Below are 16,705 nucleotides of genomic sequence, written 5' to 3'. Positions count from 1 at the left end.
GTTAGTAGTTAAGATTTTGAGGAGTCAAAAGTTATACCATGGTTGGGCATGGTGACTCGCACCTGTAATCCCAGCTCTTTGGGAGGCCAAGGCAGGCAGATCACCTGAAATCAGGAATTTGAGACCAGCCTGGCCAACATGGTGAAACCGTCTCTACTAAAAATACAAAAATTAGCTGGGCGTGGTGGCACACACCCATAGTCTCAGCTACTAAGGAGGCTGAGGCAGGAAGATTGATTGAACCCAGGAGGTGGAGGTTGTGGTGAGCCAAGATCACGCCGCTGCACTCCAGCCTGGGCAACAAGAGCGAAACTCCATCTAAAAAAAAAAAAAAACAACCAATAAAAGTTATACCAGATTTTCAATGGGGCAGGGGTTGGTGCCCCAATCCTCACATTGTTCAAGAATCAACTGAATACTATACATCAAATTCTTGGAAAGAAAAGCAAGAGTTAAATATATCCTTTTATTTTGGTACATTATCAATCCAGTCCTATTTTATTTATCATACTTTACTTTTCCCCTGTATCATCTTCCCCCATAGTAGGCAGCAATATATCATACATCAAACAACTATGTTTGTATCCTTGAAAATATACCTTTGGCATCTTTGTATCCTTGAAATACGTATAATGCCTTTTTGTTTGTTATTTATCTGTATGTATTTGTAATATTCATAAATGTTATTACACTGATAGTGCTATGGTCTGAATGTGTTCCTCTAAAACTTATGTGTTAAAACCTAATCACCAATATGATGGTACTGGAGGTGGGGCCCTTTGGGAGGTGAATAGGTCATGAGGGCAGAGCCTCCTGCATGGGATTAGTGCTTTTATAAAAGAGGCCTCTGGGCCGGGCGCGGTGGCTCAAGCCTGTAATCCCAGCACTTTGGGAGGCTGAGACGGGCGGATCATGAGGTCAGGAGATCGAGACCATCCTGGCTAATACGGTGAAACCACGTCTCTACTAAAAAATACAAAAAACTAGCCGGGCGAAGTGGCGGGTGCCTGTAGTCCCAGCTACTCGGGAGGCTGAGGCAGGAGAATGGCGTGAACCCGAGAGGAGGAGCTTGCAGTGAGCTGAGATCCGGCCACTGCACTCCAGCCTGGGTGACAGAGCGAGACTCCGTCTCCAAAAAAAAAAAAAAAAAAGAGGCCTCTGAGAGTGGCCTTGCCCCTTCTGCCATGTGAGGATACAGTGAAAAGACACTGTCTGTGAGGAACGGGCCCTCACCAGAGACCAAGTCTGCTGGCACCTTCATCTTGGACTTTCCAGCCTCCAAAACTGTGAGAGAGTAAATTTCTGCTGTTATAAGTGACCTGGTTTGAGTTATTTTTGTTACGTAGCCCAAATGGACTAAGATAGATTTCAAATAGTTTCTCATAATTTTCATTCAACTCTGTGTTTGAAGATCTATCCATGAGGCTGCATGTAAATCTGAATCCATGTTGTTTCCAAATCTGTTGGTGCCAGATTATATGATTATTTAAAATAAGTAATTATATATAATATTATAGATTGATAAAATCAGTATCAAATGAAAGTAGAGTTACTGTTTCCCTGAGAACTAAGTTGATTTTTTTGGAAAATTTTGATAAAGCAAGTCACTGAAGAAATTGCTGAATTAGTAGGTATGAGCAAGGTAATACTAAAATACTGAAAAAAATTATAAAATTCTAGAGTTTCAGTTGCTTTTCCAGTGCCTTCAAGTATTTTTTTTCTTTATCTTAAAGAAACTGAAATAGGAACTCAGAAATGATGCATTATGAGCAAGGTTATACAAGAAAGGAGATGAGGAACTACAGTAAGTGGACCTATTTTAAAGAAAAGGCTTTGGTCCTATATGAAAAGTGTGTTCACTTAAATTAAAGTAAAATGTTTCACATATATTGGTTTCACTTTTTATGATTCTCTGCTTTCACTGACTTTGGAATTAACTGACCACTTCCAATCCATTGTATCAGATAGCAGGCTCACTATTATACATGCTTAAGGAAACTGAGCCTAGCTAGAAAGGGAAGGTGGGGAACAGAAACCACCACTTTGAGTTACACAGTTTTCAAGAAGAAATTGAAGTAACATGTGAAATACTCACATTATGATATTAATTTGAAATGCAGTATACAAAAATAATATACACGGTATATTTATATCTATTGTTAAAAGTAAAACGTTTATTCAGAAACAGAATGCTTGTTTCTTGGTACTGCAAGGAAAAATTAGCATTTAGATAAAAAGTTTTCTCAGCAAGGCAATTTTACTTTCTGCAGAAAGGATGCTCCTCGCAGATGGAACAATGGCGAGAGCACCCTTTCTGCAGAAAGTAAAATTGCCTTACTGAGAAAACTTTTTACCTGAATGCTAATTTTTCCTTGCAGTACCGAGAAACAAACATTCTGTTTCTGAATAAACATTTTACTTATAACAAAATGGTGACCCATACAGGGATACATTCTCCTCTGGGGGCAGTCTCTAGTCCTCTCTCATGAGGAGGTGCCCCACTGCCTCATTGTGGTGGCCTCAGGGGTAAGGAATAGAGACCCAGTTGGTGTAATGAATAAATCTGGACTCTCAGCAACACGGAAAGAAACTGGCTGGCAACCTGGAGTAAAGGATCCTCACATACCATATGGACCAGGTAACCTCGTGCACGAGCCAAGGAATGAAACACTGGAGGAGCTGGTAAAGTATTTCCTTGGTGATCAGGACTAAGGAAAGAAAGCCATGGGGTGGTAAAGTATTCCTTAGTTAGGATATACCAAGGAAAGAGATGCCGCAGGGGCAGTAAAGCATTCCTTAGTCAGGACTAAGGAAAGAAAAGCCGTGGGAGGTGGTGAAGTATTCCTTAGTCAGCCTGTCTTAGAGGTTAAAAAGAGGTGAAAAATCCCCATTAGAGAGAGATTGAACCTCACACAAACCTCTGGCAATAGGAATAATATTCAAAACCTACCTTTCCTCTCTTCTCAATGGAAGAAAGAGGCTAAGCTCCACTCCCACCAGCTGCTCCCTAGGGGAAAGGGAAGGGGAGGGGAGAACAGCAGAGTAGGTGACTGGCAGAGGCAAGGGAAAGACCAGCAGAGAGGAAAGAGAAACTAGGAGAGGAGGTCAGAGAGAAAGAGAGCAAGAGCAGCAAGTGCAGCTCCACAGTTGTAGATCGCTGGCACCTGGCAGAGCGGCAATGGCTAGGATGCTGTCCTCGCACCCAGCTGTGCAGCTAGAGCCCCCAGGTCACCAGCTGCCAAGCCCAAAGCCTTCAGCACTGCTCAGGTACGTCCCCCCACCCTCGGAGGACACTGGCCATGGATGCCTGCAAGTTAGAGCCGAACAGGAAAGTGTGAGTGTGCCAGGGCCAGGAGACCACACTGCGCAGCCTGGCAGGCAAGAGGTAGGTCCCTCTCCCCAGCCTGGCTCTGCGTGGAAGAAGAGGACAAGGACTGGTGTCAGGAGGAGAGCAGAGGAGGCGAAAGAGCATGACTCATACAACTTGTGGCAGGCATCTGCCAAGCCTCTGGGCCAGCGACGGCCCGGGGCCTGGGCTGTGGCCACGAGGATTCCACCCAGTCCAAGAAAAACTAAGTGCAAGAGAGGAAGGGAGAAAGTAAAAAGGAAAACCAGAAAGAAACAGGAGAGACAGATGGCAGCACACGCTGTGGGGCAGGTTCTGTGCCATTGCCCGGCCCCGCCAACTGCAAGAGTGGGAGAACTCAGGAGGGAGAGAGCATAAATGAGAGAGAGGGACAGATAGAGGGAGAGAATAAATGAGAGAGAGACTGAAAGAGAGAGAGATCAGAGAAAGACACAGAAGGTAAGCCTAGGAAGAAAAATAGTGTAAAAAGAAGTCAGAAAGTTAAGGCATGTCAAAGATTGTCTGTGAAAGTCATAAAAAAAGTTATAAAAGGGAATTTATGCAAGAAATATTGTATAATTTAAAAGTAATCAGGCCTCCTGAATATAAAACTATTAAAGTTTGTTAAGTTTCTTAAACTTAACAGGAGGCAGTGAAGTCAGACACTTCCAACAGCTGACCCATCAGTCCGCCCTTATTCATCCCCAAGTAAATGTATAATAGAATTATAGAGGACCTTTACCGAACACTCTGCCAAATAATTAGAGCAGTATTTGTGCTCTAGTTCAGTTGGCTATCCATTTTACCCTAGCATTTCATCAACCAGAAAAACTTTTCTTTTAAAAACTCAAGCAAAACAGCTAAGCCAAACGTGTTAAAAAAGTTTGAAGAGAAATGATCAAATCCAGAGGAAGAAATTGTAAAAGTAAAAAGTTTCCTCTTCAGAGTTTCCCTTCTTGTTAAAGAATAAATCATAAGTGTTAGAAATAAGTTTCTTTTAAAGACTAACTTCCTTCAAGCCTTCAAGCTTGCTTACTTTGTGCTAAAAACTCTTCGTTAAGCCCTATCCTGTGTAGCTGTTAGACATGCTCACAGGCATGTGGTACGTCCTATGTCCTTGTACTTTTACCAAGATATCTGTGCTGGACGTGCTCACAGGCAGGTCCCAGCTCGCAGGCTACGCCCCTTTCTTATTTAGGAATGTTATTACTTTTGTAAGTCTTTTAGTAATCAACTTTCTCTTTTCCTTTGTTCCCTATTGCCTTTGCCTATTTAGGAAAGTTTTAAATTATTAGCCAGTCAGGTTCAGCTTAGATTGTGAGGTCTAGCTTCAGCCAAGGGAGACAAGACACAGTAGCAAGGACAAGCCCCATAAAGGATAAAAATTGCTTCCCTCCTTTATTCAGGTGCGCTCTTGCCATTGTTCCATCTGTGAGGAGCACCCTTTCTGCAGAAAGTAAAACTGCCTTGCTAAGACAATTTTTTGTCTAAGTGCTGATTTTTTCCTTGTGGTACCAAAGAACAAGCATTCTGTTTCTAAGTAAACATTTTACTTATAACACCTATTATGACATTGTTTGCAAAGATGGCTGCAATAATTTTTCCCATTCCCATATGCATGTCCCATATGCAGTGTAACTTGCTATTTCTCCATAAGAGTTGGAGTTTATGTCACCATCCTATGAGTTAGGGATATGTGGCCAAATCTAGGCTTCTGCTCTCAATGTCTTGGAACACTGCCCTGAGACTGCCACAGAAGAAGCCAGGTCTAGTCTGGAGGATAACACTAGACCTGGCTTATCCAGCAGAGACAAGTGTTCCAGCTGAGGCCCCTTAGATTAATGTGGCCATCTTAGGTCATATAGTTGCAGATGAATTACCAGATGCCCACACCATATCAATGAACCCAGATGATACCAGCAGAACTGCCCAACTACTCACAGCCCAAACTATTGATTGATAGAATTTTTGTTTGTTTGTTTGTTTGTTTTGAGACGGGGTCTCACTCTGTCACCCAGGCTGGAGTGCAGTGGTGTGATCTCGGCTCACTGCAACCTCCACCTCCCGGGTTCACACCATTCTCCTGCCTCAGCCTCCCCAGTAGCTGGGACTACAGCCGCTTGCCACCATGCCTGGCTAATTTTTTGTATTTTTAGTAGAGACGGGGTTTCACCGTATTAGCGAGGATGGTCTCGATCTCCTGACCTTGTGATCTGCCTGCCTTGGCCTCCCAAAGTGCTGGGATTACAGGCTTGAGCCATCCGCACCTGGCCTAGAATCGGTTGTTGTTCTAAGCAATTAGGTTTTGAGGTGGTTTATTATATTACAATAGACAACAGAAGAGAAGTGAACAATACAACTGACAATGAATTTTGAAGGAATGTATTATTAGTTATTAGGTGGCAAAGAGGGCTTGGATATTGAAAGCAAAAATAATGACTTGGGAATGAATGGCTTATCATGTTATTATTTATTAAAAACTCAGACATTCCTCAACATTTTCTCAGCTGAGCCTAGAAGGGAAATTCATTTATAAAAATGTTAATATTATACTTTTTTTTTTTTGAGATGGAGTCTCGCTCTGTCACCAAGGCTGGAGTGCAGTGGTGTGATCTCGGCTTACTGCAACCTCTGCCTCCCGGGTTCACGCCATTCTCCTGCCTCAGCCTCCTGAGTAGCTGGGACTACAGGCGCCCGCCACCACATCCAGCTAATTTTTTGTATTTTTAGTAGAGACGGGGTTTCACCGTGTTGGCCAGGATGGTCTCGATCTCCTGACCTCATGATCCACCTGCCTTGGCCTCCCAAAGTGCTGGGATTACAGGCATGAGCCACCACGCCCAGCCATATTATACTTTTATACTTATTAAAATCAAATGAAGAAATTTAAAATATTAGCTTACCAGAGTTTTGGTGCAGTGTCCAAAGGCAGCTTCAAAGGAAATGTCATGACTCTCTTCTAATATTTTAGGGCCATAGGATTCCACAACAACATACAGACCAGTATTTTCTGGATAGATGATTTGAGTCCAAAGTGTCAGAGTCTCTCCCTTGTCCAAAAAGTAAAAAACACGAGCAACATTATTATGAAATGCCATGTATGGGCATTTGTCTTTTGTCGTGAAAGCTACACTTCGTGTTTCCAGACTCAAGGGATAGTCCTGTATTTGTATTGTGCCATTGTCCAAAGCATACAGGAAATATGTGTAACCAGATGTACTTAATAAAACGAATGTTCTTGTTGTGTTATTTGTCCATAAATGCAGCTTTACTACATCTCTAGTATTAATCTTGGAATAAAATATTACATTATTTTCCATTTTTATCAAAATATTTCCATAATAATCTGGAAAAAAGAGAAAAGTTTGGTTAGTCTAAGTAACCATAAATCATGCTGTTTTAGTTAAGTGTACTTTTAACTAAAATAATTTCTTTTATAATGACCAAGTATTTTCATACTTCGAGAAAGTTAGAATGTGCAGACATGAACCCATAACTTTACACTATATTGGGGAACTTCTCCCCACTTCATTGTATTAGTTTTCTTCTTGAATACTTTATCACTGTGATATATAACATCATTTAACATAAAAAAGAACTGGAATTCGTGGATTCGGTAATAACAAGGATGAACATGGCAGGAATAGAGCTATTAGGAACTCCTCATTGTGTTGTGGATTGAATTGTGTCCCCCTCAAATTCTTGTGTTGATGCCCTAACCTTCAATGCGACTGTATTTGGAGACAGGGCTTTTAGAGGTAATTAAGGTAAAACGCGCTAAGAAGCAGGGGGTCCTAGTCCAACAGAACTGGTGCCCTTATAAGAAAAGGAAGAGACACCAGGGATCTCTCTAGACACAGAGAAGCAAGGCCACAGGAGGACACAGCAAGATGGTGACTGTCTACAAGCCAGGAACAGAGGCCTCATCAGAAACCAATCCTGACAGTACCTTGATCTTGGACTTCTAGCCTTAGAAATAGGAGAAAATCTAAATTTCTGTTGTTTAAGCTGCCCAGTTTGTGGGATCTTGTTATGGCAACCCTGGCAGGCTAACATAGCTGTGATGAAGACATGGAGGTGAGTGGGGGTGACCGTGGCATAAAGCATAGCCTACCTCTGCAGGTTCACTCATAGCAGATAATAAGCTTTCTCCACTTCATATTCTGCCTAAGTCACAGTGGGTCATAGTGGGTAACTATCTTAACCTCTGTAGTTCTGTCGCTATGTCTCTAAAAGGAACAGTAGGGCTAGATGCTTTCATAGCTTTCTTTCAAGATATCACATTCTCTGTGTACAGCCTCTAGGAATATACTTTAATTGTCAAAAGACAACACTTGAAGAGGACTGGCTGGAAGGAAGAGGGGAATTCTTTGAGTGAAGGAGGTTCAGGCTGTGTTGTGCTTATGCATCTTACATTTGAAATCAGAATAAGTCAGTAACATTTTTACAAATTACTATAAATTGTATTCTACTTAAACTTACCTAATCAGAAATATGTGCAGTAGATCACAAGGTAGAAGGGGAGAAATGTGAATGGATGACATAATAACATATTTCTATGCTGAATGAAAAAGTAATTGCAGGATCCATGCAGTAGAACGATATATACAATTTAAAACCCCAAGAAACAAAACACTACATTGTTTTTGGATTATACATAATGTCCAAATTGCTTCATGACGTGGCCTGTCTGTTCGTTAGACAGGTTTGTCTCTGCCATTTTTTGCCTTACACTGTGTTATCTACTGAGACTGACCTAACTTCAGTTCCCCAAACGTGCCATGTTCTTTCCTGCCTCCACATCTTTGCACATGCTGTATTCTCAGCTTGGAACACTACCTCAATGCCCCATCCTAACCAGTGAAATAATTTGCTAATATATATATACTCTCTCCCCAGTTTTCAGTTGAGAAGTCATTTCCTCCACACCTAGTTTTCTGATCCCATACATCTGGATTGATGTTCCCAGTATTTGCTTTCATAGCACTTTCTCTTTAGCTGATCACACCGCTGACTACAAACATTATAAATGATCCTTGCATTAAATATGAAGTTAAAATGAGAATTAAGAATAATTTAAAAGAATGATTTAAAAGATAATATGGCTAAAGCCATACAGAGAAAAATTCATAGCCTTTTGCTTGTGTGTAGCTTTGAATGCTTAGAAAACAAGAAAGACTAAAAATAAATGAACTAACCATTTAACTTAATAAGCAGGCAAGAGATGACTAAAGTTACAAAAAGAAAGCAGAAGTGAAGAATCAATAATGACAAAAGCAGAAATTAAATAAAAAAGAAAGTAGATAAAATTAAGAATTCATTTTAAAAGGAGAAGAAAGCAAAAACAACCTAAAAAAATAGACAATCTATTGCAAGCCAAACTAACAAGGGGGTTAGGCACAAACAATATTATAAATGAGGAAGATCATTACAGGTACATAAGAAATTTAAAAGTTAAAATAGCCCACTTTTACCAATAAATTAGAAAATCTACATAAAATGAATTATTTCCTAGAAAGATACGAACTTCTGAAATTGACTCAAGAAGGGATAAAAGATTAGATTAGCTCAATTAGAGAAAATAAAAATAATGAAGAGATACAACATTCCTGGTTGGGAAGACAAATATTGCAAACGTCTATTCAACAAATTTATTGAATGCCTACTATGGGGCTATATTGTTCTAGTACTTGGGAGGAATACATTCATGAGAAAAACAGAAAATTCCTTCTCGTGTATGGCTTACATTCCAGCAGAGAAGACTGCCAATAAACATGAAAATAAATTATTTAGTGTGTTAGGTGATTAAGGATATAGTAAACAAAAAAGTATAGCACCAGGACAAATAGATTAGTGGAACAGAATAGCCTAGAAACAATCTGGTTAATGTGAGGAATGAATACATAATAGAAGTAGCATTTCAGATCAGTGGGAGAGGTTTGCTTAATAAAAGAATGGTTTAAGGCAACATCAGCTTTCAATGGGAAAAATACAATTAGATTCCTAACTCTTGCTAAATATCAAAACATAAAAATCAGAATTATAAAAATAATGAAAATATGTAATATTTTTATAATTGAAATGACCTGTCATGGCATATCAAAAGTTACAAATAAAAATATTAACAAATTTGACCATATAAAAATACAAATTCGAAATACCAAACTCCCTCCAAAAAGGTACAGGAAGTTACACACTAGAGAAAATAGTTGCAATACATGAGATAAAGAACATATCAATATAGATAAACCCAATGCAAACATGTCCAAACAGTACGAATAGAAAATTCACGGAAAAGGGGGAGTTGTGGGCAAGATGGGAGAATAGGAACAGCTCCGGTCTGCAGTACCAGTGAGACCAACACAGAAGGTGGGTGATTTCTACATTTCCAACTGAGGTATCCGGCTTCTCTCACTGGGACTGGTTAGACAGTGGGTGTGGCCCACGGACGACAAGCTGAAGCAGGGTGGGGCGTCGTCTTACTGGGGAAGTGCAAGGGGTCGGGAACTCCCTCCCCTAGCCAAGGGAAGCCATGAGGGACTGTGCCATGAGGAACAGTTTGGTTCCTCCATGAGGAACCCACGGTCATTGCAGCCCACAAACCAGGAGACTCCCTCAGGTGCCTACACCATCAGGGCCCTGGGTTTCAAGCACCGTTTGGGCAGACACCAAGCTAGTTGCAAGAGTTTTTTTTTTTTTTTTTTCATACCCCATTGGTGCCTGGAACACCAGTGAGACAGAATGATTCACTCCGCGGGAAAGGGGGCTGAAGCCAGGGAGCCCAGTGGTCTAGCTCAGCAGATCCCATCCCCATGGAGTCCACCAAGCTAAGATCCACTGGCTTGAAATTCTTGCTGCCAGCACAGTAGTCTGAACTCGACCTGGGACACTCCAGCTCGGGGGGGGAAGGAGCGTCTGCCATTAACGAGGCTTGAGTAGGCAGTTTTCCCCTGATAATGGAAATAAAGCTGCCAGGAAGTTCGAACTGGGTGGAGCCCATCACAGATCCGGAAAGCTGTTGTTGCCAGACTGCCTCTCTAGATTCCTCCTCTCTGAGCAGCGCATCTCTGAAAGAAAGGCAGTAGCCCCAGTCAGGGGCTTATAGATAAAACTCCCATCTCCCTGGGACAGAGCACCTGGGGGAAGGGGCAGCTGTGGGCCCAGCCTCAGCAGACTCAAACGTTCCTGCATGCCAGCTCCGAAGAGGCAGTGGATCTCCCAGCACAGCCCTCAAGCTCTGCTAAAGGACAGACTGCTTCCTCAAGTGGGTCCCTGACCCCTGTGTCTCCTGACTGGAAGATACCTCCTAGCAAGGGTTGACAGACACCTCATACAGGAGAGCTCTGGCTGGCATCTGGCAGGTGCCCCTCTGGGATGAAGCTTCCAGAGGAAGGAACAGGTAGCAATCTTTGCTGTTCTGCAGCCTCTGCTGGTGATACCCAGGCAAACAGGGTCTGGAGTGGGCCTCCAGCAAACTCCAGCAGACCTGCAGCAGAGGCGCCTGACTGTTAGAAGGAAAACTAACAAACAGAAAGGAACAGCATCAACATCAACAAAAAGGATGTCCACACAAAAACCCAATCTAAAGGTCACCAACATCAAAGACCAAAGGTAGATAAATCCACAAAGATGAGGAAAAACCAGCGCAAAAAGGCTGAAAATTTCAAAGACCAGAATGCCTCTTCTCCTCCAAAGGATCATAACCACTTGCCAGCAAGGGAACAAAACTGGACAGAGAATGAGTTTGATTAATTGACATAAGTAGGCTTCAGAGGGGAGTAATAACAAACTCCTCTGAGTTAAAGGAGCATGTTCTAACCGAATGCAAGGAAACTAAGAACCTTGAAAAAAGGTTAGACGAATTGCTAACTAGAATAACCAGTGTAGAGAAGGACATAAATGACCTGATGGAGCTTCACAGCACGAGAACTTTGTGAAGCATACACAAGTATCAATAGCCAAATTGATCAAGCAGAAGAAAAGATATCAGAGATTATAGATCAGCTTAATGAAATAAGCATAAAGACAAGATTAGAGAAAAAAGAATGAAAATGAATGAACAAATCCTCCAAGAAATATGGAATATGTGAAAAGACCAAACCTATATTTGATTGGTGTACCTGAAAGTGATGGGGAGAATGGAACCAAGTTGGAAAACACTCTTCAGAATATTATCCAGGAGAACTTCCCCAACCTAATAAGACAAGCAAACGTTCAAATTCAGGAAATACGGAGAACATCACAAAGATACTCCTTGAGAAAAGCAACCACAAGACACATAATCATCAGATTCATCAAAGTTGAAATGAAGGAAAAAATGTTAAGAGCAGCCAGAGAGAAAGGTTGGGTTACCCACAAAAAGAAGTCCATCAGATTCACAGCAGATCTCTCTGCAGAAACCCCACAAGCCAGAATAATTGGGGGCAATATTCAACATTCTTAAAGAAAAGAATTTTCAACCCAGAATTTCATATGCAGCCAAACTAAGCTTCATAAGTGAAGGAGAAATAAAATCCTTTACAGACAAGCAAATGCTGAGAGAGTTTGTCACCACCAGGCCTGCCTTACAAGGGTTCCTGAAGGAAGCACTAAATATGGAAAGGAAAAACCAGTACCAGCCACTGCAAAAACATACCAAACTGTAAAGGCCATCGACACTATGAAGAACTGCATCCACTAATGAGCAAAATAATCAGCTGGCATCATAATGAAAAGATCAAATTCACACATAACATATTAACCTTAAATGTAAATAGGCTAAGTGCCCCAACTAAAAGACACAGACTGGCAAATTGGATCAAGAGTCAAGACCCATCGATGTGCTATATGCAGGAGACCCATTTCATGTGCAAAGGTACACATAGGCTCGAAATAAAGGGATGAAGGAATACTTACCAAGCAAATGGAAAGTAAAAATAAATAAATAAATAAAAATTTTAAAAAATGGGAGTTGCAATCCTAGTCTCTGATAAAACAGACTTTAAACCAGCAAAGATCAAAAAAGACAAAGAAGGGCATTACATAATTAAGTTAAAGGCATTAATGCAACAAGAAGAGCTAACTATCCTAAATACATATGCACCCAATACAGGAGCACCCAGATTTATAAAGCAAGTTCTTAGAGACCTACAAAAAGACTTAGACTCCCACACAATAATAGTGGGAGACTTGAACACCCCACTGTCAATACCAGACAGATCAATGAGACAGAAAATTAACAAGGACATCCAGGACTTGAACTCACCTCTGGACCAAGCGGACCTAATAGACATCTACAGAACTCTCCACCCCAAATTGACAGAATATACATTCTTCTCAGTACAACATTGCACTTATTTTAAAATCGACCACATAATTAGAAGTAAAACACTCCTCAGCAAACACAAAAGAATGGAAATTGTAACAGTCTCTCAGACCACAGTGCAATCAAATTAGAACTCAGGATTAAGAAACTCACTCAAAACTACACAACTACATGGAAGCTGAACAACCTGTTCCTGAATGACTACTGGGTAAATAAATTAAGGCAGAAATAGGTAAGTTCATTGACACCAATGAGAACAAAGACACAACATACTAGAATATCTGGGACACAGCTAAAGCAGTGTTTAGAGGGAAATTTACAGCACTAAATTCCCACAGGAGAAAGCAGGAAAGGTCTAAAATTGACACCCTAACATAACAATTACAAGAACTAGAGAAGCAAGAGCAAACAAATTCAAAAGCTAGCAGAAGACAAGAAATAACTAAGATTGGAGCAGAACTGAAGGAGACAGAGACACGAAAAACCCTTCAAAAAATCAATGAATCCAGGAGCTGGTTTTTTGAAAAGATTGACAAAACAGACCATTAGCCAGCCTAATAAAGAAGAAAGGAGAGAAGAATTAAATGGACACAATAAAAAACAATAAAGGGGATATCACCACTGATCCCAAAGAAATACAAACTACCATCAGAGAATACTATAAACACCTCTACGCAAATAAACTAGAAAATATAGAAGAAATGGATAAATTCCTGGACACATACACCCTCCCAAGATGAAACCAGGAAGAAGTCGAGTCCTTGAATAGACCAATAACAAGTTCTGAAACTGAGGCAGTAATTAATAGCCTACTAACCAAAAAAAGCCAAGGACCAGACAGATTCACAGCTGAATTCTATCAGAGGTACAAAGAGGAGCCGGTACTATTCCTTCTGAAACTATTTCAAACAACAGAAAAAGAGGGACTCCTCACTAATTCATTTTATGAGGCCAGCATCATCCTGACACCAAAACCTGGCAGAGACACAACAAAATAAATTTCAGGCCAATATCCCTGATGAATATCGATGCAAAAATCCTCAATAAAATACTGGCAAACAAAATCCAGCAGCACATCAAAAAGCTTATCCACTATGATCAAGTCGGCTTCATCTCTGGGATGCAAGGCTGGTTCAATATATGCAAATCAATAAACATAATCCATTTCATAAACAGAACCAATGACAAAAACCACATGTTTATTTTAATAGACGCAGAAAAAGCCTTCAATAAAATTCAACACCCCTTCATGCTAAAAAACCTTCAATAAATTAGGTATTGATGGAATGTGTGTCAAAATAGTAAGAGCTATTTATGACAAACCCACAGCCAGTATCATACTGAATAGGCAAAAGCTGGAAGCATTCCCTCTGAAAACCGGCACAAGACAAGAATGCCTTCTCTCACCACTCCTATTCAATGTAGTATTGGAAGTTCTGGCCAGGGCAATCAGGCAAGAGAAAGAAAGAATGGGTATTCAAATAGAAAGAGAGGAAGTCAAATTGCCTCTGTTTGCAGATGACATGATTGTATATTTAGAAAACCCCATTGTCTGAACCCAAAATCTCCTTAAGCTGGTAAGCAACTTCAGCAAAGTTTCAGGATACAAAATCAAGTACAAAAATCACAAGCATTCCTATACACCAATAACAGACAAACAGCCAAATCATGAGTGAACTCCCATTCACAATTGCTACAAAGAGAATAAAATACCTAGGAATACAACTTACAAGGGATGTGAAGGACCTCTTCAAGGAGAACTACAAAACACTGCTCAAGGAAATAAGAGCGGACACAAACAAAAGGAAAAACATTCTATGCTCATGGATAGGAAGAATCAATATAGTGAAAATGGCCATACTGCCCAAAGTAATTTATAGATTCAATGCTATCCCCATCAAAATACCATTAACTTTCTTCACAGAATTAGAAAAAACTACTTTAAATTTTATATGGAACCAAAAAAGAGTCCATATAGGCAAGACAATCTTAAACAAAAAGAACAGAGCTGGAGGCATCACGCTACCTGACTTCAAACTATACTACAAGGTTACAGTAAGCAAAACAGCATGGTACTGGTACCAAAACAGATAATATAGACCAATGGAACAGAACAGAGGCCTCAGAAATAACACCACACATCTACAACCATCTGATCTTTGACAAATCTGACAAAAACAAGCAATGGGGAAAGAATTCCCTATTTAATAAATGGTGTTGAGAAAACTGGCTAGCCATATGCAGAAAGCTGAAACTGGATCCTTTCCTTACACCTTATACAAGAATTAAGATGGATTAGAGACTTAAACTTAAGACCTAACACCACAAAAACCCTAGAAGAAAACCTAGGCAACACCATTCAGGACATAGGCATGGGCAAAGACTTCATGACTAAAACACCAAAACAATGGCAACAATAGTCAACATTGACAAATGGGATCTAATTAAGCTAAAGAGATTTTGCACAGCAAAATAAACTATCATCAGAGTGAAAAGGCAACCTACAGAATGGGAGAAAATTTTTGCAATCTATCCATCTGACAAAGGGCTAATATCCAGAATCTACAAAAACTTAAACAAATTTACAAGAAAAAATAACTCCATCAAAAAGTGGGCAAAATATATGAACAGATACTTCTGAGAAGACGACATTTATGCAGCCAAAAATCATATGGAAAAAAGCTCATCATCACTGGTCATTAGAGAAATGCAAATCAAAACCACAATGACATACCGTCTCATGCCAGTTAGAATGGCGATCTTTAAAATGTGGCGATTCCTCAAGGATCTAGAACTAGAAATACCATTTGACCCAGCAATCCCATTACTGGGTGTATACCCAAAGGATTATAAATCATTCTACTATAAAGACACATGTACACCTGTGTTTATTGCAGCACTGTTCACAATAGCAAATACTTGGAACCCAAATGCCAATCAATGATAGACTGGATACCAACCCAAATGCCCGTCAGTGACAGACTGGATAAAGAAAATGTGGCACGTATACACCATGGAATACTATGCAGCCATAAAAAAGGATGAGTTCATGTTGTTTGCTGGGACATGGACGAAGCTGGAAACCATCATTCTCAGCAAACTAACACAGGAACAAAAAACCAAACACCACACGTTCTCACTCATAAGTGGGAGTTGAACAATGAGAACACATCGACACAGGGAGGGGAACATCACACACCGAGGCCTGTCAGGGGTTGGGAGGGTAATGGAGGGATAGCATTAGGAGAAATACCTAATGTAGATGATGTGCAGCCAACCACCATGGCATGTGTATACTTATGTAACAAACCTGCACATTCTGCACATGTATCCCAGAACTTAAAGTATAATAAATAAAAAATAAAACAGAAATAACGAAATGACAAGAAAAATAGAAATTCACAGAATATGGCCAATACATTTATGAAACTAGATAAAACATCTAATTATAAAAGATATGTGCAATAAAATGAGAATAACATTTTCTATATAACCAGTAACTGTTAAACAGATTATATGAAAATGATACATTTTCAAACTTTTGGGGGAGTTTAGACTGTGACAAACTTTGCTGGTGGGTAAGTGAGAAGGATTTATCAACTTTTTAAATATTTGTAATTTCTGATTCACGAATTCTATATCCAGTAATTTATATTACAGAAACACTTGTATCGGTATGTGTACATATGCATTATTTGTAACAGAAAAAGAACTGAAGCCTAATATCTATCCAAATATCTATCTGCACCCCTGTTAATTAGACAGTAGTGTGCATAGACAGTTGAACATTACATAGCAGTTAAAATGGCATTAATTTTATATCTATTATATGTATTGTTTTGAAAACATGCCCATTATATTTAGTATTTGCTTATTTGAAAGTCTGGACAAACTCACAGGAGTTTTTTTTTTTTTTTTTTTTTTGAGACAGGATCTCGCTCTGTTGTCCAGGCTGGGGAGTTCAGTGATGTGAACACGGCTCACTGCAGCCTTGACCTCCCGGGCTCAAATGATCCTCCTGTCTCAGTCTCCTGAGTAGCTGGGGCCACAGGCGC

General features: G+C 40.1%; 1 protein-coding gene across 21 annotated transcripts in view; it reads right to left on the bottom strand.

Moving 5' to 3' along the window:
* Positions 1-16,705, bottom strand: part of CATSPERE (catsper channel auxiliary subunit epsilon) — a 181,845-nt gene that overhangs the window by 61,626 nt on the left and 103,514 nt on the right. For all 21 annotated transcript variants that reach the window (XM_021931885.2, XM_021931889.2, XM_021931887.2 and 18 more), the window contains one exon: positions 6,250-6,692. In XM_021931885.2, coding sequence (XP_021787577.1) covers positions 6,250-6,692 — 443 coding nt within the window. The remainder of the gene's footprint in view (positions 1-6,249; positions 6,693-16,705) is intronic.

The sequence above is a fragment of the Papio anubis genome, chromosome 1, assembly GCF_008728515.1.
Source record: "Papio anubis isolate 15944 chromosome 1, Panubis1.0, whole genome shotgun sequence".
Classification (NCBI taxonomy): Eukaryota; Metazoa; Chordata; class Mammalia; order Primates; family Cercopithecidae; genus Papio; species Papio anubis.
This window is presented reverse-complemented; position numbering and strand designations above follow the sequence as displayed.